This window comes from Callionymus lyra, chromosome 17 (genome assembly GCF_982586985.1).
Source record: "Callionymus lyra chromosome 17, fCalLyr1.hap1.1, whole genome shotgun sequence".
Taxonomy (NCBI): domain Eukaryota; kingdom Metazoa; phylum Chordata; class Actinopteri; order Syngnathiformes; family Callionymidae; genus Callionymus; species Callionymus lyra.
The window spans coordinates 18,195,693-18,222,777 of NC_141834.1; the positions used below are offsets into that span (position 1 = coordinate 18,195,693).

Consider the following 27,085-nt stretch of genomic DNA (forward strand, 5'->3'; position numbering starts at 1 on the left):
AAACATTTGACACAAGCAAACCACACAGAAGAGATTAAAAACTCACAAAAAAGGTTTGAAACAAAAATATAATTTATTCAAAGCTACTTAAATTAAACAAAAACAGAAATGTCTACATTAAAACATCTATAAATTTTAAAAAAAGTACATATCAATTAAATTCAAATGATGTCTTTCATCACAGAAGTAGTGATTTTTAGTTTAAAAAATAAGACACAACTTAATGTTAAATGTATTACAATCTATTTTCAAAAAGCACTAAACTAAATAAGCAAGAGAATAGTTTAAAGTGTAAAAACTAAATATTCTAGCATATTGAAAAATGTGAAAATATATATTTATCAAGCATGTTAAAGTTTACGCTCTTAGCACCGACTACAAAAATACACACTTGTGTAACGCACTTCTCAAAAGTGTGTTGTTGTTGTTCTGTTGTCGACTCAGCAAATTATTGAAAAGGATGTGTTCCTTAAAAGAATGTGGAAGTACTTTGGCCCGAGGAAGTACTTGAGATCTGCCCCGTGTTGAATATTTCAACTGAATTACTTTAGTGCTTTTTAAGGTCACATCCTCCACCTCTTCAGGCCCATCATCAAACTGCAGCCGTAGCACGAGGTCGCCATGAACGCGAAAATCTGGAAACACAAATGGAATAAACTCATTTAATTCAACACGAAAGATGATCAGAAATAACAGATTTCAAGCTTTAAAGTGTACAGTGGTAACTGTTGCAGTGCATTGTGGGACATTTTGTGGAGAATATTTTGCAAAAACTAAAAAATTACTTGTGACAAAATAAAAGTAACTGTAAACACACTATAATTATTATTCACTATTATCAGTTCAAATGTTTTTAAAATATCTTGATGTTTAATTTAATAAACATATTGATCTTAACTTATGTAGTTTTATTTATTTATATTTTTGATAAAATGTTTGTGATTTAATTTGGAAATATCAATGTCAAATAATAAATATATATATATATAAATATATATATATATATATAAATGTATATATATATACTGTATATTTGTATTCAAAAACAGTTTTTGATGCCACGAAAATTGATGGAAAAAGTTTTGTTGTTCATTTTCATTTTCCATTTTAATTTAATGTTTATTTTTTTATAAATGAATGTTTTAGTCTTGAAATTAAAAAAACACAACTAAAAAAACGTTTTTTTCCATTTTAATTTAATGTTTATTTTTTTATAAATATATTTTTGTGACTTAAAATAAAATAAAATTTAAAAAATACCACTAAAAACGTTTTTTTTTCCATTTTAATTTAATTTTAATTTTTTTATAAATGTATTTTTGTGTCTTAAAATAATAATACCTTATAAAAAACACAGCAAAAAACAAACATTTTTTTCCATTTCAATTTAATGTTTATTTTTTTAATAAATATATTTGTTGTGCCTCAAAATAAAAATACCTAATAAAAATTCCACTAAAAAGTTTTTTCCATTTTAATTTAATGTTCTTTTTTATATATATATATATATAAATGTATATGTGTGACTTAAAATAAAAAGCACTAAAAAAACGTTTTTTCAGTCGTAGTCGCTGCTTGTTGTGATTGAACTAATTTAATTAGTTCTTTAACTTCACACTAACTGGTTGTTTCCAGGGCGCCCTCTAGAGGTCATCATCAGAAACGTACCGTCGCAGCCACGTTAATACTGTACTGATTCCCCCACATGAGGACCAGGATGTTGCCCCGGGGGTATGGGACGCACATGCGCGTGTCGGTGCTGTTGCTCAGGAGCGTCACGACGTCGCCTCCGTTCGCCGCCGTGACCGCGGCCTCCAGCACGAAGGCGGCGAAGTAGAAGAGCAGCGCCAGGAAATGGTAGAACACATCCTGAGGAACAGAAAGAAACGTTCCAGGCAATGATTGAAGGTCAAGTTAGAGAAGTTAATGAGTGAGTGGTTGACCTGGTGTGACCCCAACTACAGACGCGTCTTTGTTGCCGCGTGAGCTCATCGTCCATTGTTTGAAAACAAACAAACACGCCACTGATTCTCATCAAACTACAGCTTCTTTCTCCAGGAAATCATGAGCAAAAACTGATTTTAATAGAATTTATTTGTCACAAACATTCATTTAAATCCTATCAATTAACAAACAAATACATAATATACAATTATTTATGCTTAGAAATGATCCCTGTTTGGATACATGATATTTAATAAGACTTATTAATTTAATAAGATTGAATAAAAACTATAGCAGACATGGGCTTTGACCCTGATGAGGTCAAAGGTCATGTACTAACAACTTTATTTTGTATTTATTCATGACTAGTCTTTCAATAAGACTTTTGTTTTAGGCATTTTTGTGAGTAATTAATGCCTCTAAAAAAAATTAAGTAAATAAAAAACATGTGGGAAAAATTATTTATTTACAGATTTTTTTTAAGTTACATAATAAACAATAAAGAAAATAATTAAGAACATTTTACTCGATTTTATTACTTGATTTTATAATGTATTTTTGAGTTATACAACATCCAATACAATTGTATATTTAAGCCAGTTTAGTTTCATTTATTATTTTACACTTTATTTCTATGTTATATAACATTCAATAAAATGTTTTAGCATATTTATCTTGTTTTTATACTTTTTAAAATGTATTACTTGATTTAATACTTCATTTTGAATTTGATTTTATTACTTGATTTTATACCTGTATTTTATAACATACAATAAAAACAAAAATGTTCTTGCATATTAAGTTAGATTTTGTAGTGGCCCCTAAGAACTGTATAAATCGTGTCCCCTCACAACTGTATAATCGTGTCCCCTCACAACTATATAATCGTGTCCCCTCACAACTGTATGAATCGTGGCCCCTCACAACTGTATAATCGTGTCCCCTCACAACTATATAATCGTGTCCCCTCACAACTGTATGAATCGTGGCCCCTCACAACTGTATAAATCCTGGCCCCTCACAACTGTATGAATCTAGCCCCTCACAACTGTATAATCGTGGCCCCTCACAACTGTATAATCGTGGCCCCTCACAACTGTATGAATCGTGGCCCCTCACAACTGTATAATCGTGTCCCCTCACAACTGTATAATCGTGTCCCCTCACAACTGTATAAATCCTGGCCCCTCACAACTGTATAATCGTGTCCCCTCACAACTGTATAATCGTGGCCCCTCACAACTGTATGAATCGTGGCCCCTCACAACTGTATAATCGTGTCCCCTCACAACTGTATAATCGTGGCCCCTCACAACTGTATAAATCGTGGCCCCTCACAACTGTATGAATCTAGCCCCTCACAACTGTATAAATCGTGGCCCCTTACAACTGTATGAATCATGGTCCCTCAAAACTGTATGAATCGTGGCCCCTCACAACTGTATAAATCATGGCCCCTCACAACTGTATGAATCGTGGCCCCTCACAACTGTATGAATCCTGTCCCCCTACAACTGTATGAATCTAGCCCCTCACAACTGTATGAATCGTGGCCCCTCACAACTGTATATATGGTTTTGAATCTCCTCACCAGGAAGTTCCAGTCCGTGTGGACTCGGGCGCACAGGCCGGTCACGAGGCAGGTGAGGTAGGCGGACGAGAGGAAGAAGCTGGTGACGGACACGAACATCACCCATCCCTGGATCAACGGCACCGGCACCTGGGACGAGGCCACCAGGATCCAGACCAGACCCCCGAACACCTGCGAGACCACGTCACACAGAACTTAGAACCACGAAAAAATGTAAAATATGTCGAATCAAAGAATGACATCGAGACAGAAAAGACAGTTTGAAAGCATTTCCTGGTAAGTTTCTAAAAGTAGTTGAACATCCTGAAGAAAAAGTTGATTTTCTCAAGACTTAAAATAGTTTAAATGACAAATAATGTAACAAATCTCTATTCATTTGGGTTTTTTTTTAAAGGTGATTTTCTTTAAGAATCTCTTGAAAAAAAAAAAAAAATCTAAATATACGTTGTAAGAAATTCTAATGTGTTTAGAACGTACGTAGAAAATGTTCCTGACAGGAAACTATATTATTTTGTAGTTATTATTGTTGTCACTCTAAATACAACTTTGTTTAGTTCTTATTTATTTTATTACTTGATTTTATACTTTGTTTGAGTTTTATTTTATTACTTGATTTTATACTTTTTTATTTTTATTTTATTACTTGATGTTATACTTTGTTTGAGTTTTATTTTATTACTTGATTTTATACTTTTTTTTTTATTTTATTCCTTGATTTTATACTTTGTTTGAGTTTTATTTCATTACTTGATTTTATACTTGTTTTTTATTTTATTACTTGATTTTATACTTTTTTTTTTAATTTTATTACTTGATTTTATACTTTGTTTGAGTTTTATTTTATTACTTGATTTTTTACTTTTTTTTTTTTATTTTATTACTTGATTTTATACTTTGTTTGAGTTTTATTTTATTACTTGATTTTTTACTTTTTTTTATTTTATTACTTGATTTTATACTTTGTTTGAGTTTTATTTTATTACTTGATTTTACTTTTTTTTATTTTATTATTTGATTTTACTTTTTTTTATTTTATTATTTGATTTTATACTTTGTTTTATTGAGTATATTTTATTACTTTATTGTATATTTTGTTTTATTGAGTTTTATTTTATTACTTTATTTTATACTTTGTTTGAGTTTTATTTAATTATTGATTGTATACTTTGTTTTATTGAGATTATTTTATTACTTTATTGTATACTTTGTTTTATTGAGTTTTATTTTATTACTTTATTTTATACTTTTTTTTATTGAGTTTTATTTAATTATTGATTGTATACTTTGTTTTATTGAGTTAATTTTATTACTTTATTGTATAATTTGTTTTATTGACTTTATTTTATTACTTGATTGTATACTTTGTTTTATTGACTTTATTTTATTGACTTTATTTTATTACTTGATTGTATAATTTGTTTTATTGACTTTATTTTATAACTTGATTGTATACTTTGTTTTATTGAGTTTATTTTATTACTTGATTGTATAATTTGTTTTATTGACTTTATTTTATAACTTGATTGTATACTTTGTTTTATTGAGTTTTATTTTATTACTTGATTGTGTACTTTGTTTTATTGAGTTTTATTTTATAACTTTATTTTATACTTTGTTTTATTGAATTTTATTTAATTATTGATTGTATACTTTGTTTTATTGAGTTTATTTTATTACTTTATTGTATACTTGGTTTTATTGAGTTTCATTGTATTACTTTATTTTATACTTTGTTTTATTGAGTTTATTTTATTACTTGATTGTATACTTTGTTTTATTGAGTTTTATTTTAATATTGATTGTATACTTTGTTTTATTGAGTTTTATTTTATTACTTGATATTATACTCACAACTGTATAAATCTCTCATGATTTTGATTTTATTATCCATTTTTAATCATCATTGAACGTATAAATGTGAGAAATATTAAAATACAAGTATTTTAAAGTATGATTTAATTTCACATTTTAATAAAGCATTAAAAAAGAACGTGTCTATTTAACCTCTGACCTACACGAGAAGTAACAAATCATTCACGACAAACGGTCGCAGGTAAACAGAGACACTTGAGCAAACACACAGGGTTGCTGGGGTGAATCCCTCGCCGGACGAAAGGTCATCGACACCTGAACGCAGCAGAGAAAAAACGACTCGAAAGATGGATCCAAAAAACTTACGATCTCCAGGCAGACCAGAGCTCCGGAGACGGTCCTCAGGACCTCCAGGCCCAGCGGTAGCGAGAGCACCGGGGCCGGGAAGGACGTGGCCGCGGGGTGGGTCTCTGGTTCCGACATCTCTGCTCGTCCTCCGCCGATGTCTCCGCGAACAAAGCAGCGACAGTGGGGGCGAATTCTTCGGGAGTCATGTGTCCCCAGAACAGGTCGGACAGGTGCGGGGGCCACGCCCTTGCTAGCTGGTGCGACGTTCACGGACATCGCGTACATTTCAAGGTGAAGCCTTTGAATCAGATTCAAACTTATCTTAAAACCTTTTCACGTAACTTTTATCATCTAAAAACGTTTTTTTTATCAGTATAACTAAAAAATATATCAGCGAATAAATATATTTGACAGTTATATTTCGTATTAAAACGATTATTATAATACTCGAAGATACCATGAAATGATGTCAATGACAAGTAAAAACATTGATTTATTACAATATCGAATAAAGAATTTAGAATTAAATAAACCAAGTTTAAAACAAATATGGATAGTTTAACAGTCGAAACTATAGAGAAAATCAAAATACTTACTTGTAAATTGAGATTAAAATAACGATGTATAGAGAAATAAAGGTAAGGTAAGGTAAAACTTTATTGATCCCTCAGGAGGTCTCCTTTGGGAAATTGTTTAATTGTTAAATAAATGGCATAAAAATAAACAACATAACCAACAATTAAGATAAAATAAGATATAAATATATAAGAAAATATTGGGTCGTTCACTTGTTGTTTTGTTTATTTTTCAGTTTTTGGTTCTTTGGATATTTATTGTAGTAAATACATGTATAAAATCCTAAAAAACTTTTCTTAAATTCATATTTATCAATTGGTTTCTTAATCACATAATATTGGTCTATGTGTATATATATGATAAATAAAGTTTAAAAAGAAAGTTTTATATTCTTGTGTTTATTGAAAAACATGTTTTTTTAAAGTTAATTTCCTGAAATTATACTTTATGCTTCAGACTTAATTGTCTCTTAAGTGTTTTCAGAAATACAAGCTGCACCTGAACGCATCCTTTTGAGCGACTCTGCGTCATCGCTCAGTGGTTATTGATAGTTAATGATTAATGAACGAGTGGATTTTAAGTCAATGAACACAACATGTACACACTATTTTACTAGAACACAGAATTCAATTCAACTGTAAGTTTACATCACAGCAGATTCTGTGCGTGAAAACAAACATACTCACTTCAAACACTGTGAATGTTTGGCATAAAACTGAGCAAATATTGACATAAACTATACATAATAACCTTTAGTTCAACAAACTTCAATCGATGCTAGAATGATCCACATATTTTCAAAGAGACAAGAAAGAAGACGTTTTTTTAATGATAACAGAAACGAATCAAAGGAGTTTATTATCTTCACCATTACAGTTTTAATCAATATTATCAATCGTGTCATTAAATCATTGCAGCATTTATGATAAATGGAAAATAAACTAGAAAGAGTTAATGCTGGCCCTGCTGTGCAGTAGTAGAAGTATTAATGGAAGTATTAGTGGAATAAGTAGTTAAAGTAGAAGAAGTGGAATTAGGAGTAAAAGTAGAAATAGTAGAACATTAAAAGTATTAGTACACCTATTAGTAGAATTAGCAGTAAAATTAGAAGTAGTATTAGTATTAGTGGTAGAAGTTATATTGGAAGTAATAGAACATTAAAAGTATTGGTAGAATTAGTAGTACAATTAGAAGTAGTATTAGTAGTAGAAGTCGTAGTGGAAGTAGCAGTAGAATTAGTAGTAAAACTAGAAGTAGTTGTAGAAGTATTAGTGGAAGTAGTAGTAGTGGAAGTAGTAGTAAAAGTATAAGTAGTATTAGTAGTAGAAGTAGTAGTGGAAGTAGTAGTAGAATTCTTATTAAAAGTAGAATTAGTAGTAGAATTAGTAGTAAAAGTATAAGAAGATTTTCCCCATTGAAATAAATGGAGTAGAATAATAGGAATAAAAGAAAGAGTGGAAGAGATAAAAGAAAGCTAGAACAAAACCCGCATTTCGGAAATGAGCTTAATTGATAAAAGTTTGAATGGTTCAAATCGGATACAATTTGTGCGAGGAGAAGCGGCACAAAGTATAGGTCAGAACGTTTTGTGAACGTTTCCCAGCATTCACACAATCAGGAAAAAAAAAAATTTAAGATGAAAAAAAAAAGAAATAGTGCCAAAAATAATCAAGTTAAAAGTACATAAAGGATCCACAAGTCAACACCGTTGATTACCAAACGAGGCTCTTACATCTCGCATATGAACGACAAACTCTTACTACATGGCATGTCGTTCCATTTCCTGACCGACTGCAACAGTTCCCCACAGTCCTCGTCGTTCTCGTTGTTGGGCTCCCCGCTCGCCCAGTGGGTCCCTCCGTCCAGAGGTCGGCCGTCCACCCACGTCCACTTGTCCTCCTTGTCTCTGTCCGACAAACCGATCCAGATCCGCGGGTAGAACTTTGACACAAAGTCGTTCTCCTCGTCGGAGTCGATCACCACCATGTGCATGTTCAGATCCTCGCACGCTTTTTTACTATTCACCCAGGTTTTGCGAACTTTCGGCGGCGAGATGTAGTAGCAGCTGTTTTGGAATTGGACCGTTTTATCCGGACAAACTCTGACTAAAAGGAAGAAATAAAAGGTTAAAACAAAATTTAAAATCAATAATTCAACAAAACAAACATTTTTCCAAGGCATTGTTTAGTTCTCATTGAAGGATCCACTTGCATCAACCTTAAACGTAGGAGCTCACCAGCAGGGGGCGCTGTCATCCAAACATTTTGTAAACAGTACTTGAGGACGTGAAACAGCCAATATGTTATTGTCACACTAATGGCTACATTAAAAAAGATTTCTCAAGTAGCTTATTACTGGTTTGACTTTGTGAAAAACAATCAAAATAAGAAGATAAATGAACATTAAATATGGATTTAAAGATCGACCTTGACAACAAAAGCCCTACTTTAAAATATCAAGATCACACACGAATGATGAAGAATCTCAAATCAAGAACTTATTTACTTGTTCTGATATCACCAAACTCTGACTGAGCTCCCATAACGACACCAGAGGCCTTTTCAGAGTTGACGCTGTTTAACTTTCTTTTAAACTTAAGTAAGTAAGTAATATTTATAGAGGGCTTTACGGACCAGGGTCACAAAGCGCTTAAACAATCAAAACAATACTCAAAAAAATATAGGCTCAAAAGACAGCGCAGACCTTCTCAGAGTTGACCTTGTTTAATTTTCTTCTAAACTTAAGGTCAACTTGTGGTCGAACCTTTCTCCTCCTCTGATGCTTACGATCACGTGACTGACGGAGAAATACAAGTATATAAGTAAAACATTTTTATGTTTGTTACCTTAAATCATCCCTCAAATTTTCAAAAAGACACGACGTTGAATATTATTATATTATTTAAAATATGAATGACTAAATATATGGATCGTTTTAGGTAATGTTTCTATGTTATTAAAAAATATATATATATTGAATGAGAAGGACTAAGATGTATTTATTTTTTAACATTATGAATCTGCCTTTTTTTCCATGCTTTAGAAAAAAAAAATTGATTTGGAGAACTAGACAGTCGTTGAAAAATGTGGTGTTTTTTTTCTTTTCTTTTGTTATTTCACACAAAACTCGATCATAGAATATAATTTCTTGTAATTTATCAAGTAGTTTTTCTTTCCTTCTACATCATATTTTAAGTAAACTGCACCAGAAAATAAGGGACTTTTGTGAATATTGTAATTCTTGTATATTTGTGTATTAACAAGTCTTTAAAATTTAGAATTATATTTCAACTGAATAGTATTTTATTCAATTTCTTTTGTGTGCTCTTGCTTATTGTATTTGGTTCCCCTTATGCTGCTGTGAACTAATCCAATCTAAATAAACATACATACAATCTCTGGATAATATTTTAACACGAATCCAAAAGTAATTTTATAAAGTCCAAAAAGTAGATAAAAGTTCATGTTGTTGACCTTTAAAGATGCCAGTGTTTGAGACGAGATAAGCAACAGAGATTATTCAACAATTACAAAGAGGTAACAGTGAAACTGATGTTAAAGGAAAACAACAGTTGAATTAAGAATAGCTTAAGTGTGTTACTGAAACATTTTTGAAGGTTCAAGACGTCTTACTTGGATAAACGATCCTCGTCACGTTGTCCTCCCTCTTCATTCTCTCTATCTCTTCACTCATGTTGTGGTTTCTCTCCATCATCTCGATCCTCTCGGCCGTGAGAGCTTCTCTGTCCTGTTTCAGTTGATCCCGCTCGGCCTCGCAGACGACCTTCTCCCCCCTGAGGGCGTCACGCTCTGGTTTGAGAACGTCTCGTTCCGCTCTCAGGCAGTCTCGTTCGGCGGCGACGACGTCTCGCTCGGCTCTGAGGGCGTCGCGCTCCGGCTTGAGAACGTCTCGCTCGGCTCTGAGGGCGTCACGCTCTGGTTTGAGAACGTCTCGTTCCGTTCTCAGGCAGTCTCGTTCGGCGGCGACCACGTCTCGCTCGGCTCTGAGGGCTTCGCGCTCCGGCTTGAGAACGTCTCGCTCGGCTCTGAGGGCGTCACGCTCTGGTTTGAGAACGTCTCGTTCCGTTCTCAGGCAGTCTCGTTCGGCGGCGACCACGTCTCGCTCAGCTCTGAGGGCGTCCTTCTCTTTATCCAGTGTGTGGACCTTGCTCTGGAGCTGGATCCACTGCAAGGTCAGGTTCTCACACTTGGTGTTGTCACCTGCTGCTGCCTGGGTGTGAGCGTTGCTTGTTCTTGAGCCTGGAGACAATGAGGAACTCAGGTTGAATTGAACTTGAGAACAAACTCACCAGTGATTCTCACTTTGGGCCATTAGGATCAGGATCAGGATCAGGATCAGGATCGCCACCAGAAGAAAGAGAACCAGAAGCATAGAACAAACGGCAGCAGGTCTCACACACCGCTCTGACAAAACATGAATCAATTTAAGAAAATAAAAAGAATTAAGTCTTTAAAAAAAATGAAGACCTACCTGAAATGCTGCGTCTCTTCTTATTGTTCGAGTGACCATCGCTGTCAATCAAGTCCAAGCCGCTGTATCCCATCTCGCCTGCTTTGCTGTTGAAGCTCACGGACATGTTGAGACTAACTTTCTCTTCCTCAAACCTACTTTATGTTTCAGTGTGTGTGTGTGTGTTTGTGTGAGAGTGTGTGTGTGTGTGTGTGTGTGTCGCAACACTCAACTGCAGGGGTTGGGATATTCTCTCAAGTCGAAATCTGTTTTTCTCTTATAGATGGATAAGATGACAATAATGTATATAATAACAATATATATAAAGTATTATTAATAATTTGTTTAATGCAGCCTACAGGGGTCACAAACCAGTGTCTTTATGAGCCGGCCCTAAGCCCTGGATAAATGCAGTGGGTTGTGTCAGGAAGGACATCTGTGCCAAAACCAAATCATGCGAATCATAACCATGACTCCATACCGGATCGATCGAGGCCCGAGTCAACAACGACCGCCATTGGTGCCGATAACCTACTGGGCAACGACGGAAATTGGGCTACTGTGGGTCGAAGACGAAGGAGGAGAGGGGGAAGGCGGGTTCAGAAAAAGAGAGAAAATTGGACATGCAAGAGTCTGGGACTGAGAGTTGGGACTTCGAATATTGGGTATTGGGATGACGGGAAAAGCTAGAGAGTTGGTTGACATGGTGCAGAGAAGGATGGGAGATATACTGTGTGTCAGAAGACCAGGTGGAAAGGTAGCAAGGCAAGAATCTTAGGTGCAGGTTTTAAGTTGTACTACTATGATATTGATGGGAAGAGAAATGGAGTAAGGGTTATCCTAAAAGGGGAGTTTGTTAGGACTGTCCTGGAAGTGAAAAGAGCGTCAGATAGATTGATGAGTCTGAAGCTTGAAATTGAAGGTGTGATGTTAAATGTTATTAGTGGCTATGCCCCACAGGAGAGATGTGAATTGGAGGAGAAGGAAACATTCTGGAGTGAGGTAAATGAAGTGTATCAGAATATCCTCAGAGGTGAGAGAGTGGTAATTGGTGCAGACTTCAATTGACATGTTGTGCAGGAAATAGAGGTGATGAAGAAGTGATGGGGAAGTTTGGAATCCAGGACTGGAACACAGAGGGACAGATGGTGGTAGACTTTGCAAAAACAATGGAAATGGCTCTAGTGAATACTTTTTTTCAGAAGAGGAATGAACATAGGGTAACTTATTAGAGTGGGGGTAGGAGCACACAGGTAGACTACATCTTGTAAAGAAGATGTAATCTGAAGGAGATCAGTGACTGCAAAGTAGTGGTGGGTGAGAGTGTAGCAAGTCAGCATAAGATGGTGCTCTGCAGGATGAATCTGGTGACAAGGAAGAAAAAGAGGACAAAGGCAGAACAAAGGACATAGTGGTGGAAGCTGAAAAGAGAGGATTGTTCTATGGTTTTCAGGGAGGAACTGAGAAAGAATATGGGTGGTCAGGGAGAGCTCCTAGATGGCTGGACAACTACAGCTAATGTAATCAGGGAGACAGGTAGGAAAGTACTTGGTGTGTCACCCAGGTGGGAAAGTAGAGAAGGAGACTCGGTGGTGGAATGAGGAAGTGCAGGAGAATATAAAGAGAAAGAAGTTAGCAAAGACAAAAGTGGGACACTGAGAAGACTGAAGATAGCAGACAGGAGTACAGGGAGATGAAGGACAGGGTGAAGGTAGAGGTGGCAAAGGCCAAACAAAGGGGTTATGATGACTTGTATGCCAGGTTGGAAAGTAAGGAGGGAGAGAATGATTTATACAGAGAGATACAGATGGGAAAGACGTGCAGCAGGTTTGGGTGATTAAGGGTGGAGAGGGACATGTGTTGACAGGTGCCACAGACTTAATAGGAAGATGGAAAGAGTACTTTGAAGATCTAATGAATGAGAAAAATGAATGGGAGCAAAGGGTAGATGAGGTGACCACTGTGAACCATTATGTTGCAAGGATTAGTAAAGGTGAAGTGAGGAATGCATGAAGAATGAAAAGGAAGTTGGTCCTGATGATCTACCTATGGAGGTATGGAAGTGTCGAGGAGAGGAAGCAGTAGAGTTTCTGGTGAGGAGCTGCCTGAGGAATGGAGAACAAGTGAAATGGTGCCCATCTTTAAGAAAAAGGGAGATGTTCAGAATTGCAGTAACTATAGAGGAATAAAGTTGATGAGCCATACAATGAAGTTGTGGACTATGATGTTTGCAGATGACTCTGTGATCGATGGTGGGAGCAGAGACCAGGTGGAGGAGAAGCTGAAGAGGCGGAGATATGCTTTAGAAAAGAGAAGGAGAAGGTAAGCCGTAGCAAGACAGAATACATATGTGTGAATGAGAAGAACCCAAGTGGAACCATGAGGCTATCGGGAGTGGAAATGAAAAAGGTAGAGGATTTTAAGTATTTAGGGTCAACAGTCTAGAGTAGTGGAGATTGGGGAAAAGAGGTGAAGAAACAGTTTAAGCTGGATGGAATGGGTGGAGAAAAGTGTCAGGGTTAATGTCTGACAAAAGAGTATAAGCCAGAATGAAAGGAAAGATACACTAGACAGTGGTGAGACCAGTCATGATCTATGGTCTAGAGACAGTGGCACTGAGGAAAAGGCATGCAGTTTGAGGTGGCAGAGATGCAGATGTTGAGGTTCTCTCTGGGAGGAACGAAGGTGGATAGAATCAGGAATTAGTCAATCAGAGGAACAGCACATGTTAGATGTTTTGGAGATGAGGTGAGAGAGGCTAGAATGAGATGGTTTGGTCATGTACAGAGGAGGGACTGTGAGTCTATTGGTAGAAGGATGCTGGGGTTGGAATTGCTAGGCAGGCGTTCTAGAGGACTACCAAAGAGAAGGTTTATGGATGTAGTGAAAGAGGACATGAGGTTGGTCGGGGGAAGAGAAAGGGATACAGAGAACAGGGTAGGATGGAGGAGGTTGATTCGCTGTGGCGACCCCTGAAGGGAGCAGCCGAAGGGAAAAGAAGATCAATAATAATTCATTAGGAGGAAGATACGACACAAATAAATGTAAAGATAGGGTGTTGTATTTGTCAAAGACACGTCTCTAGTGCAGCACTGCAGACAACTGCCCAGGAACTGTTTCCAAGTTCAACTGAGAAAAATCTCTAAACTTAGGAAAATGGTGTCACAACACGATCTGGATATAATAATACATGTGTTTCTGCCTTTTTGTTTATACTATTGCAACAGTTTATTGTAGTGTGTAAACAAGAAGGAGCTGTCTCACCTGCAGTTGATACAAAACTCTGCAGCGAGAATTCTGACCCGCTCTAGTAAAATAACTCACATTTCCCCTGATCCTTAAAACTCTTCACTGGCTGCCAGTTTCTTTCAGGATCATTTTAAAATTCTGGTTCTTACTTTCAGATCTATTCATGGTCAGACCTTCCATCAGTGATCTGATCCAGCCTGTAACTCCCCCGAAGCATACACAGACACAAGTGGTTCTCTAGCGACTGGTTTACTTGAAGTTTGATCTCCAAGTCCACTATGAAAACTTAGAAGAACAGTCAACAAAATGGATTTTTGATAGAGCAAAAACATAAACTGTTCATATTAAACATTAATAAATGATTTTACATAAGAAATACAAAACAAAGGATTTTTGCAAAACACATGAGAACCACAGTTACACAGCCTTAGACCCCAGCTCGGGCTCTGAGGTCTGTGGATCAGAATCTACTGATGGTTCCTGAACACGCTTACGGACCAGAAGAGAGAAATCCTTCCAGACTGTTGCTCCTAAGCTTTGGAACGATATCTGTGTTTGATGATCTACTGACTCCTTCAAGAAACATCTTAAGACACTTTTATTTTACCTTTTCCCTGCTTTTCTAAGACTCCTGTGTTTGTCTTATGTGTCATGGCCTTTTAAAGTATATCTTTTCACTTTGTATTGTTTTTGATTGTTAAAGCGCTTTGGGACCCTGGTCTAGAAAAGTGCTCCAGAGATAACCCTTAATTACTTGCTTACTTACTTACTCAGCTTGTTATTAAAGTGTTGAATCAGGTTTTGTCAAGAGTGATTTTGTTACAACTTGAGCTTCCTGACAATATTGTCGGAACCAGGATAAACTTTGAGCTCTCTGGCTAGCTTCTATTCATTCCGTGGGGATTGGTCATCTTTCAATATAACAATGTCATTAACTTTCGAGTTCCTTCTTTCTTTTCTCTGAACGATGTCTTCCAGGAAGTTGACATAGTTGGTATTATACTTGGCATCCTTCCTTATTCTCCTCTGAAGACAATCCAGGCGATGTAAAGCGCAGATCTTGTTATCTGTTCACTTTGGTCTTTCTTCTTTGAGCGGCAAAGGCATTTCATAATGACCAGTCTGCGTTTGTTTGATGTCGGCCTTAAACTTTGACAAGAATCTTCTTGAGACACATCATCGACTTCTTCTGTCCTTTTGTAAAATCAGATTCCAAGACTTTCATCATTTCTGAAGAACTGATTAATTTGACCTCCGTGCGATTAGCGTTGTGTACTTCTGTCTTGAGGTCGTCTGAAGAGCTTTGCGGTTCCATCTTGCAGTTAGTCAGTCTGGAAGTTTTTTAAGTAATTTTCCGTTTTCATTAAAGTCATTTAAAATGTTCAATTCTTTGATGTGGACCATGTCTTTCTCGCAGCTGCAGAGGAACTATGAAAATTGCCTAAGCTCATGACTGTCTTTGGGACCTACTTTTGGCCACATATGAAGCTCTCTAGGATTTAGCAATTGTGAAGGGGTTTCTTCCATAACGCTCCTCCAGAATCTCCAAGATAAGCAGATTCAGTCCCCAGCAGAAAGTAGCCTTTGAAAGCAGATTTTACTTTTCCGCTTCCATATCCACGCAAGTAGTATGGCTTCTCTTTGTCCGGAATGTTCTTTTGGTCTATCAAGGTTTGGAATGAGTGTTTCCAGTCGTTATACTTCATTGGCTCTCCACGGAATATTGTAGGTTCTGGGACTGGGATATTGCTTGTGGCATCTTAACTTGCAGTCTTTTGTTGCATCTTAGATCTTGGAGATTGGAGGGTTTTGTCCTTTGCAGCCTCCTCGGAAATGGTTGGATCAATGTTAACAACATCGTCTTGATCGTAAACACAAATTCTTGCTTGTGCTGCACTTAAATTCTTCATCGTCTCCAACTGTAGGATTTTTCTCCTTTTTTCTTCTAGAGAAGCTTGTAAAGCTAAATTTTCTTCTTCAATTTTTGCTTTTATCCTTGAAGCTTTGAATTAAACTTGCTCTATAGAAACCCGTATAACAACCTTTATCTGTTTAGTGCAACAGCGAGCTCTAGTGGCAGAACGATGCACGATCTTGAAATGTAAGCAAATGAACCCACGTGTTGTCTCAGGGTCAAGGTGGCCTGCAAACAAATGTGTTTGTGGTATCCCTTGTGTTGTCTCTGGGTCAAGGTGAACGACTACAACCACTGCATATGCATTTGACCTTGACCCTGAGATAACACAAGGGTTAAGTGCATCTTGTTCTGACTTTTTCTTTTGAAAATGTCCTTCAGTTATCATATGTTATATCTTTACATTTTTGTTCATTTACCCATTATTATTGATTTGTTTATTTCATATTTAAAGTATATACTTAAGTTTCAAGTCCTCGTGAGGATTTTTCTTAGAACATTGCACTTGTGTGTGTGTCTGTCACCGTCTTCATCGTAGCAGTTACGTGGTCAGGCTGTTGTGGTCACAGCAGCCTGCTGTGTTCCCCTCCCCCTGGTCTGCCACTCCTCCTGTCGCCTCACCTCACACCTGGTCCTCATCACCAATCACACTCACCTGTTCCTGATCCCCAATCAACCCCCTTCATCTACCCTTGGATTCCCCGCGGTCGGCGCCAGATCGTACTCTACTCTACCGTGGTAACTATACGTGACTGGCTCAGTTTATGTGTTACCTTGTTCTCGTATTGAAGTCTCTCGTTGTTTTTTCGGACCTCGGCTAACTTTTGTTCCTCTGCCTGCAGTAACTCGGATCCCTCACTCCAGCTCGCTCTCCCTCCGGCTTCCCCTTCAACTACCTGCTTCCCCTTCGTTCAATAAACCCCTTTTGTACTCTCTGGAACTTCGCCTCTGTCTGCTCTTGGGTTCAGCATCGCAGAACATAACAGAACGATCTGGCCAAGATGGACCCAGCGGACATGGCAAAAGTCCACGGAGCTCTCGCCACTCAAGGCACTCAGATTGCCGAGCACAGCCAAGCCCTCCGGGACGCTATGGAAGCCTTCAAAAACATCGCCACCCGAGTCACTCTGATGGCCGCACAACTGGATGCATTGGTTCCCCACACACCGGAACCCCCACTGCTTACGACTCCTCCGCCTGCCCCCACTTCCCCAGCACACCTGCCACGAGCCCGAGAACCTCTCATTCCTGCGCCCGAACGCTACGCCGGGGACATGGGTACGTGCAGGGCCTTTTTGATTCAGTGTTCCCTAGTCTTCAGTCAACAACCCCTCACCTATCCCACTGAGAAGGCTAAGATAGCTTACATTATGGGGTCACTTATGGGGAATGCCTTAGCGTGGGCCTCAGCAGTATGGGACAGTGATTCTCCAGTCAGGGATAATTTTGATCTTTTTGTTGCGGAAATGAGGAAGGTTTTTGATCACCCCGTGGAGGGAGGGGACACCGCCAAATGCCTTATTTCCTTACGCCAGGGCTCCCGCAGTGTAGCTGAGTTCTCCGTAGAGTTTAGGACTTATGCAGCAAGATCGGGCTGGAATGATAAGTCTCTATGTGGGATTTTTCTTTCTGGTCTCAGTGAGTCCATCAGGGATGAGCTGGCTACTAGGGAGGAGGCTGAGACTCTGGACGAAATTATCTCCGTTTCTATCCGGTTGGATAACCGCCTACGTGAGCGGCGTAGGGAGAGGACAGGGAGTTCCATATCCCCAGCACTCTCTACTATCCATTCCTCACACTTCCCGAGAGCTACCCCCTCTGCCCCCGTGAGATGTGCTGTGCCCGAAGAGGAACCCATGCAGCTGGGGCGCACTCGTCTCACCGAAGCTGAGCGGTCCCGTCGTTTAAAGAATGGGGTGTGTTTGTACTGTGCACAACCCGGACATCTCATCTCCACCTGTTCGTCACTGCCAAAAGACAAGGCCCAGCAGTGAGACTCGGGGCCCTGCTGAGCCACCCTCCTTCCGTCCCCGTTCCTCTCGGTTCACGCTCTCTCCTGGATGCCACTCTTCTGTTCCTCGGACGTCCCTTGCCAGTACCCGCCCTGGTGGACTCAGGAGCGGACGAAAACTTCATTGACGCCAAGTTCGCTTCTCAGGTTGGCATCACTTTCGAAAAATTACCCTCGCCCCTTAACGCTAACGCCTTAGATGGCCGCCACCTGGCCCTTATTACTCATCGTACCAAGCCCCTGGAATTAATTGTTTCTGGTAATCACCATGAGAAACTTCAGTTTCACGTTATCCAGTCTCCTCGTACCCCTCTGGTCCTGGTTTACCCCTGGCTCAAGCTGCACAACCCCCATTTCGACTGGTCGTCTGGCAAGGTGGTGAGTTGGAGCACCTTCTGTCATTCCACATGCCTTCAATATGCACTACCTCCAGCAGAGGGAGTTGTTCCCTCGCCCCAAGTACCCCCCGACCTCTCCTTGGTTCCCCCAGCCTATCATGACCTAGGAGAGGTGTTTAGCAAGTGTCGTGCGCTCACCCTGCCCCCTCATCGCCCCTATGACTGTCCCATTGATCTCCTCCCCGGCGCCCCCTTGCCCAGTAAGGGCATAACTAGTCGCCTGTATAACTTGTCCCGGCCAGAGAGGGAGGCAATGGAGAAGTACATCAAAGATTCTCTTTCGGCTGGCCTCATAAGACCCTCCTCCTCCCCTGTTGGTGCTGGCTTCTTTTTCGTCTCCAAAAAGGACAAGTCTCTTCGTCCTTGTATCGACTTCAGGGGACTCAACAACATTACGATCAAGAACAAGTATGCCCTGCCCCTCATCAGTTCCGCATTCGAGCCACTGCAGGGCGCTACAGTCTTCTCAAAATTGGACCTACGCAATGCCTACCACCTGGTGCGCATCCGTGAAGGGGATGAGTGGAAGACTGCTTTTAACATCCCCCTTGGCCATTTTGAATACCTGGTCATGCCCTTCGGTCTCTCTAATGCCCCTGCAGTGTTCCAGAACCTTGTAAATGACGTCCTCCGGGACTTTCTCAACCGCTCGGTTTTTGTCTATCTGGACGACATACTTATTTTTTCTCGGAACGAGGAGGAGCACTGCCAGCACGTCCGACAAGTTCTTCAGCGGCTGTTGGAGAACAAACTCTATGTTAAGGCCGAGAAGTGTGAGTTCAGTGTCACCTCGGTATCCTTCCTTGGGTTCATCGTAGCGAGCGGACAAGTGAGGACCTGCCCCGAGAAGGTCAGTGCGGTGACAGACTGGCCCATCCCCAATTCCCGCAAGAAACTGCAGCAGTTTCTGGGGTTTGCTAACTTCTACCGGAGAAGAAGAAGAAACTGATAGCAGCAAATCCCAAAGTGTTGTTTGACACGATCAATACTCATGCCTGTCTTCTGTGAAGCTGACAGCAATGCATTTGTAAGACACAGCAGAAAAAACACTTAACAGATCATTTGAAATAGCAATAAGACAAGGTATGGCATATACGTATAGTATATAATAATTTTTAATCAAACACATTGTTTAGATTTTTCATTGACAAAATTAAATTGATCAAAGAGAAAATATCTCCCTCTTTGTGTGGAACCCCTGCTTACACTCAGCCTGTCTCCTCCTTGTGGTCTTCCTTCAGTGTTGTATCTCTAGCTGATATTTCGGCACTAGTGAACAAGATGAAACCCTCCTCTTGCTCAGATGACGTCCTACCTTGTAGGCTTTGTATCAAAGTATTTGATGTAATTGACTCCTGGGTTACCGATATAGTGAACCTCTCCCTTTCCAAAGGGTTTCCCAATGCATTTAAACATGCCATTGTGGAGCCTTTTCTTAAAAAGCCAGGCTTAGACCCGACTGACCTTCATTTTTAGGCCTATTTCTAAGCTCTCTTTCTTGTCCAAGATCTTGGAGAAGGTGGTGTCTGAGCTGCTGTATTTGTTCCTGGATCACAGTGACATTTATGAGAAGTTTTAGTCTGGCTTCCACAAACATCACTCTACAGCATATGTGTCAAACTCAAGGCCCGCGGGCCAAATGTGGCCCGCCATGTGATTTTATGTGGCCCGCCTGCCTTACCTTGACCAACGAGGAAAAAAAAAAAAAAAAAAAAAAAAAAAAACTTGTCCGACAAACCAATCCAACAACAGACAAAATGGTTTTCCTTATTGTATTCGCGCTGCTTGCGTTCCCTTCTCTGACTCTGCCTCGGTCAGGTTTTCACAAGCGCAGGCACACACGCACGCACGCAATCTACGGCGCAGCAGCGCTGTGGCGGTGCGCTGCAGGCGGGTCGGGTTCTCATTGCCCAGCCTGCAAAGCGGGGGGCGATGGGCCATACAGTCTGTCGGTCAGTCTGTCTGTCTGGCTCGAATCAACAACATCAGCCCACCAGAGATTGTCATCCACGCTACGTGTTTGCATTATAGCGCCGCTGCTTTGGGAAAACCGGCCGCGAGCCTTTGATGTGAGCAGCGCGCGCTCTCATCGCGGCACACACACACACACGCACACACACACGCACACACACACGCAGAGTCCCTGGCCTGTCAATCGCTCCCTGTCACATGACCGATTTCAGCAAGAAAAAGTGTCGCACAAGTTGCTGCTGGCTTGTAAAGAAACCTACATTTACCCACAATGCATGCCTACCGGTATTATTTTTCCCACGATTTAGGCATCCGCCACTAGGCTGCAGCGTCATCAAATCAATGCGAACAGGTGGAATTGAAAAATATAAATACATACTAGCAAAATGTCCAAGAGGAGAAAGGTTGATAAGGAGGGAAGGCTATTTCAAGAAAGGTGGGAAGGCGAATATATGTTTGTGCTGCAAGGAGAAAGGCCTGTATGTCTTTTATGTTATGAGGCAGTGTCGGTTGTCAAAGAATACAATTTACGCCGGCATTTTGACACCAAACATGGAGCTAAGTATGCCACATTTACTCATGAAGAAAAAAAAAAAATTGCAGAAGAATTAAAAGGAAAACTGCAAGCACAGCAAAATGTTTTCACGAAAGCCACAGCTAAAAATAATGCAGCAGTGAAAGCTAGCTTTATTGTGGCTGAACACATCGCCCAATGTTCAAAGCCTTTTTCAGAGGGAGAGTTTTTGAAGCGGTGCATGGTGAAAGTGTGTGAGCAAGTGTGTCCCGACCAGGTACAGGCTTTTAAAAATGTCAGTTTATCAAGAAACACCATCGCGGACCGAGTTAAGGTAATAGCAGGAAATCTTTCAACACAGCTGGCCGACGAGACACGCAGCTACATAGCTTTTTCATTAGCTGTTGATGAAAGCACAGATATCACGGATACAGCGCAGTTATCAATTTTTATCAGAGGCGTGAAGTCGGACCTCACTGTCACTGAGGAGCTGTTGGATGTGGCTGCTTTGCATGGGACCACAACAGGACAGGACATTTTTGATGCGGTGGAGAAGTCCATGAGTAAAAATGTATTGCCCTGGGAAAAGTTGGTGGGATTAACTACAGACGGTGCACCCGCAATGTGTGGAGGAAACAGGGGCTTAGTTGGAATAATGAAGGGGAAAATGCAAGAAATTAACTGTCTCACACCTCTGATTACATATCATTGCATTATCCATCAAGAAGCTTTGTGTGGGAAGGTGCTGGGGATGGATGGCATAGTGACCACGGTCATGAAAACAGTGAACTTCATTCGCGCTCGTGGCCTGAATCATCGTCAGTTCCAGCTGTTTTTGCAGGAGATGGACTCGGAGCATGGAGATGTGCCGTACCATACAGAAGTTCGGGGGCTGAGTAGGAGCAAAGTCCTCAAAAGATTTTTTGAGCTCAGGGAAGAAATTGCTGTTTTCATGCAGCGTAAAGGAAAACCCTTGCCTGAACTGTCAGATGATCAGTGGCTGTGTGACTTTGCTATGTTGTGTGACATAACCCAGCATCTCGCCGAACTGAATCAGAAGCTGCAGGGACGCAAACAAGTCATCACAAAGATGTCCGACACGATCACGGCTTTCCAGCGTAAACTGGACCTATGGATGTGCCAAGTGAAACACAATGATCTTGGTAACTTTCCTGTTAGTCAGAGCATCTCGGGCTCATTTCCCCACACTTTTTCATGTGCTGAGTTGGCCTCCAAACTGAGCCTGATAAGGAATGAGTTTGATCGGCGCTTCTCTGACTTACGAGCACAGCACACTGGCTTTGCCCTCTTTACCAGTCCTTTCACCACTGACATCGGCACTGCACCCCGGCACCTTCAGATGGAGTTGATTGATCTGCAAAGCGACAGTGGCCTGAAAGCAAAGTTCCAGGATGCTGCAATCCAGGACTTTTACCGTCTGCTGCCCCCTGCTTTGATGCCACAGCTTCGACTTCATGCTGCCCGTGTTCTTTCAATGTTTGGGAGCACCTACCTGTGCGAACAGTTGTTTTCAATAATGAATGTAAACAAAAACAAGCACAGATCTCGCATCACTGATGACAACCTCCATTCTGTTCTACGGATTGCCTCAGCACAGGACCTAAAATCAGACATTGACACACTGGTAACGGGAACACGGTGTCAGACATCTGGTCGGAAGACATAGGTAAGCATTTTTAAAAACCCAATTAGAATATAATAAAATGTAATGTAACCAAGAAGAAGAATAGTTAAACTGTGTGAAATTTAATGATTGTGCTTGTTATTTTCAGACCATGACCAATGGATGGTGGAGAGGGGATCCACTTGTTCAGGATCTACTCATCCACAAGAATTGAATTGTTCTTGTTCTTGTTCTTGTTATAAAGACTCACCAATCTGATTTTCCTGCAATTGATTTATTTTTTCTCTGCTTGAGGTGACAAGTGTGATGATACATGTGCATCAACAGGAAAAGTTGCTTGTCAGACTGTTTCAACTTGTTAGTCTTGAGCTGTATGTTTTGACTTATTTTTATGTGTAGCAATGTATTTAGTGCACCACATGCAAGGCTGTGTGCAGCCATTTTTATTTTATTGTAAAATGCTACATCACATATGTTGTTAGCAGCTCACAATTGTTGGTTTTACAGTAGTTATGCCCCCTCTCAAGTAATACATTCAAAGTCATTTAACATTAAGGAGTAGTTACATTTAGTTTACATTAGCTTACATTTAGTTACATTTATAAGTTACATCTGGCCCTTTGAGGGCAGCCATTATGATGATGCGGCCCCTGGTGAAAACCAGTTTGACACCCCTGGTCTAGAGACAGTGGCACTGAGGAAAAGGCATGACGTTTGAGGTGGCAGAGATGCAGATGTTGAGGTTCTCTCTGGGAGGAACGAAGGTGGATAGAATCAGGAATTAGTCAATCAGAGGAACAGCACATGTTAGATGTTTTGGAGATGAGGTGAGAGAGGCTAGAATGAGATGGTTTGGTCATGTACAGAGGAGGGACTGTGAGTCTATTGGTAGAAGGATGCTGGGGTTGGAATTGCTAGGCAGGCGTTCTAGAGGACTACCAAAGAGAAGGTTTATGGATGTAGTGAAAGAGGACATGAGGTTGGTCGGGGGAAGAGAAAGGGATACAGAGAACAGGGTAGGATGGAGGAGGTTGATTCGCTGTGGCGACCCCTGAAGGGAGCAGCCGAAGGGAAAAGAAGATCAATAATAATTCATTAGGAGGAAGATACGACACAAATAAATGTAAAGATAGGGTGTTGTATTTGTCAAAGACACGTCTCTAGTGCAGCACTGCAGACAACTGCCCAGGAACTGTTTCCAAGTTCAACTGAGAAAAATCTCTAAACTTAGGAAAATGGTGTCACAACACGATCTGGATATAATAATACATGTGTTTCTGCCTTTTTGTTTATACTATTGCAACAGTTTATTGTAGTGTGTAAACAAGAAGGAGCTGTCTCACCTGCAGTTAATACAAAACTCTGCAGCGAGAGTTCTGACCCGCTCTAGTAAAAGAACTCACATTTCCCCTGATCCTTAAAACTCTTCACTGGCTGCCAGTTTCTTTCAGGATCATTTTAAAATTCTGGTTCTTACTTTCAGATCTATTCATGGTCAGACCTTCCATCAGTGATCTGATCCAGCCTGTAACTCCCCCGAAGCATACACAGACACAAGTGGTTCTCTAGCGACTGGTCTACTTGAAGTTTGATCTCCAAGTCCACTATGAAAACTTAGAAGAACAGTCAACAAAATGGATTTTTGATAGAGCAAAAACATAAACTGTTCATATTAAACATTAATAAATAATTTTACATAAGAAATACAAAACAAAGGATTTTTGCAAAACACATGAGAACCACAGTTACACAGCCTTAGACCCCAGTTCGGGCTCTGAGGTCTGTGGATCAGAATCTACTGATGGTTCCTGAACACGCTTACGGACCAGAAGAGAGAAATCCTTCCAGACTTTGCTCCTAAGCTTTGGAACGATATCTGTGTTTGATGATCTACTGACTCCTTCAAGAAACATCTTAAGACACTTTTATTTTACCTTTTCCCTGCTTTTCTAAGACTCCTGTGTTTGTCTTATGTGTCATGGCCTTTTAAAGTATATATTTTCACTTTGTATTGTTTTTGATTGTTAAAGCGCTTTGGGACCCTGGTCTAGAAAAGTGCTCCAGAGATAACCCTTAATTACTTGCTTACTTACTTACTCAGCTTGTTATTAAAGTGTTGAATCAGGTTTTGTCAAGAGTGATTTTGTTACAACTTGAGCTTCCTGACAATATTGTCGGAACCAGGATAAACTTTGAGCTCTCTGGCTAGCTTCTATTCATTCCGTTGGGATTGGTCATCTTTCAAAATAACAATGTCATTAACTTTCGAGTTCCTTCTTTCTTTTCTCTGAACGATGTCTTCCAGGAAGTTGACATAGTTGGTAATATACTTGGCATCCTTCCTTATTCTCCTCTGAAGACAATCCAGGCGATGTAAAGCGCAGATCTTGTTATCAGTTCACTTTGGTCTTTCTTCTTTGAGCGGCAAAGGCATTTCATAATGACCACTCTGCGTTTGTTTGATGTCGGCCTTAAACTTTGACAAGAATCTAAGATCTTCTTGAGACACATCATCGTCGACTTCTTCTGTCCTTTTGTAAAATCAGATTCCAAGACTTTCATCATTTCTGAAGAACTGATTTATTTGACCTCCGTGCGATTAGCGTTGTGTACTTCTGTCTTGAGGTCGTCTGAAGAGCTTTGCGGTTCCATCTTGCAGTTAGTCAGTCTGGAAGTTTTTAAAGTAATTTTCCGTTTTCATTAAAGTCATTTAAAATGTTCAATTCTTTGATGTGGACCCTGTCTTTCTCGCAGCTGCAGAGGAACTATGAAAATTGCCTAAGCTCATGACTGTCTTTGGGACCTACTTTTGGCCACATATGAAGCTCTCTAGGATTTAGCAATTGTGAAGGGGTTTCTTCCATAACGCTCCTCCAGAATCTCCAAGATAAGCAGATTCAGTCCCCAGCAGAAAGTAGCCTTTGAAAGCAGATTTTACTTTTCCGCTTCCATATCCACGCAAGTAGTATGGCTTCTCTTTGTCCGGAATGTTCTTTTGGTCTATCAAGGTTTGGAATGAGTGTTTCCAGTCGTTATACTTCATTGGCTCTCCACGGAATATTGTAGGTTCTGGGACTGGGATATTGCTTGTGGCATCTTAACTTGCAGTCTTTTGTTGCATCTTAGATCTTGGAGATTGGAGGGTTTTGTCCTTTGCAGCCTCCTCGGAAATGGTTGGATCAATGTTAACAACATCGTCTTGATTGTAAACACAAATTCTTGCTTGTGCTGCACTTAAATTCTTCATCGTCTCCAACTGTAGGATTTTTCTCCTTATTTCTTCTAGAGATGCTTGTAAAGCTAAATGTTCTTCTTCAATTTTTGCTTTTATCCTTGCTTCCTCTTCTTCTCGCTCTGAAAGGCGCTTCCTTGCTGCAACCTCTACGTCAATTATCTTTCTTCTTGCTTCTGCTTCTCAATGCTGCACTTTCAATTGTTTCTCTTTCTTGGTCTTACAACACTTTTAGAACAGCTTCCGCTGCAGCTTCTTGTCGCCTGATGGAAGACACGTTGGTTTGCTCTAAAGGGCCTTTGAGGATCGAAGACACAGAAGTTGACATGTAGGAGCTTGAGCTAAAGAGATAGTCAGCTTCTGGCCAGTCTTGCTCATCTTCTGAAATCTTTGCATCAGGTCGACACTAGTTTTTTTTCTTGATGAATTTCGAAAACTCAACACACACATCAACTTTTTGTCTTTTTTCTTGATCCGGAATTGTGTGATTTGGCGTAATCTGCCATACATTTGTTTGACACCTGCAACAAGTAATATCACTCAATATATCACAAGATGGGGTTTCATCTCGTGTTAGGATTTGGATTATTTAACTTGTGTCTTCCATTTCTTGTGGTTATAATGTGATCTTTGTTGGAGAGCTTTTATTGTATTTAGCTTGCATTTCCTTTCCCTTTTCCGTGAGAGTTCTGGTTCTTTGACTTCTCATTAGATTCCGTTCTTCCTCTTGTTGGGTTTCAGCAAGGGACATCTTCATTTTTCTACAGATACAACAGTGAGATTCTCTTGCTGACATATTTAGATAATTTGCTGACTAACTACTGAAACTGAAAAACACGCTAAATGCACTTAAAAACACACATATGAGAGTTGATTAATTCATTCTAAAATGTAGCGTTCTCTTACTTAACGTCTAAACACCTCAATATGGTATTAATATAACTGGTTTGATCACAGTCTGTTGCAATTACTGCAAAACTCGTAATGAAGCTTGTTTAACGTCTCTGTTAGTGAAATGTCGTTTCCTTCTCAGCTGTCCGTCCTCGGGAGGAGAGGGGATGAGACCCAGAGCTGCTTTGAATTAAACTTGCTCTATAGAAACCCTTATAACAACCTTTATCTGTTTAGTGCAACAGCGAGCTCTAGTGGCAGAACGATGCACGATCTTGAAATGTAAGCAAATAAACCCACGTGTTGTCTCAGGGTCAAGGTGGCCCGCAAACAAATGTGTTTGTGGTATCCCTTGTGTTGTCTCTGGGTCAAGGTGAACGACCACAACCACTGCATATGCATTTGACCTTGACCCTGAGATAACACAAGGGTTAAGTGCATCTTGTTCTGACTTTTTCTTTTGAAAATGTCCTTCAGTTATCATATGTTATATCTTCACATTTTTGTTCATTTACCCA

General features: G+C 39.8%; 2 protein-coding genes and 2 pseudogenes across 2 annotated transcripts; 2 read left to right on the plus strand and 2 right to left on the minus strand.

Annotated features, from left to right (window-relative positions):
• Positions 1–85: 85 nt before the first annotated feature.
• Positions 86–5,891, minus strand: mal2 (mal, T cell differentiation protein 2). The gene is made up of 4 exons (XM_087779032.1): positions 5,714–5,891; positions 3,536–3,706; positions 1,669–1,869; positions 86–635 (listed from the first exon to the last, which is right to left on the minus strand). The coding sequence occupies exons 1-4, from the start codon at positions 5,828–5,830 to the stop codon at positions 564–566; spliced, it is 561 nt and encodes a 186-aa protein (XP_087635158.1). The 5' UTR covers positions 5,831–5,891; the 3' UTR covers positions 86–563.
• Positions 5,892–7,975: 2,084 nt separating this feature from the next.
• On the minus strand, positions 7,976–10,868 carry LOC148062836 (uncharacterized). The gene is made up of 4 exons (XM_087779021.1): positions 10,763–10,868; positions 10,594–10,695; positions 9,904–10,530; positions 7,976–8,376 (listed from the first exon to the last, which is right to left on the minus strand). The coding sequence occupies exons 1-4, from the start codon at positions 10,866–10,868 to the stop codon at positions 8,000–8,002; spliced, it is 1,212 nt and encodes a 403-aa protein (XP_087635147.1). The 3' UTR covers positions 7,976–7,999.
• A 1,216-nt stretch (positions 10,869–12,084) lies between these two features.
• Positions 12,085–12,930, plus strand: LOC148062837 (uncharacterized; annotated as a pseudogene).
• Positions 12,931–20,443: 7,513 nt separating this feature from the next.
• LOC148062838 (general transcription factor II-I repeat domain-containing protein 2 pseudogene) lies at positions 20,444–23,023 on the plus strand (annotated as a pseudogene).
• The last annotated feature ends 4,062 nt before the right edge of the window (positions 23,024–27,085 follow it).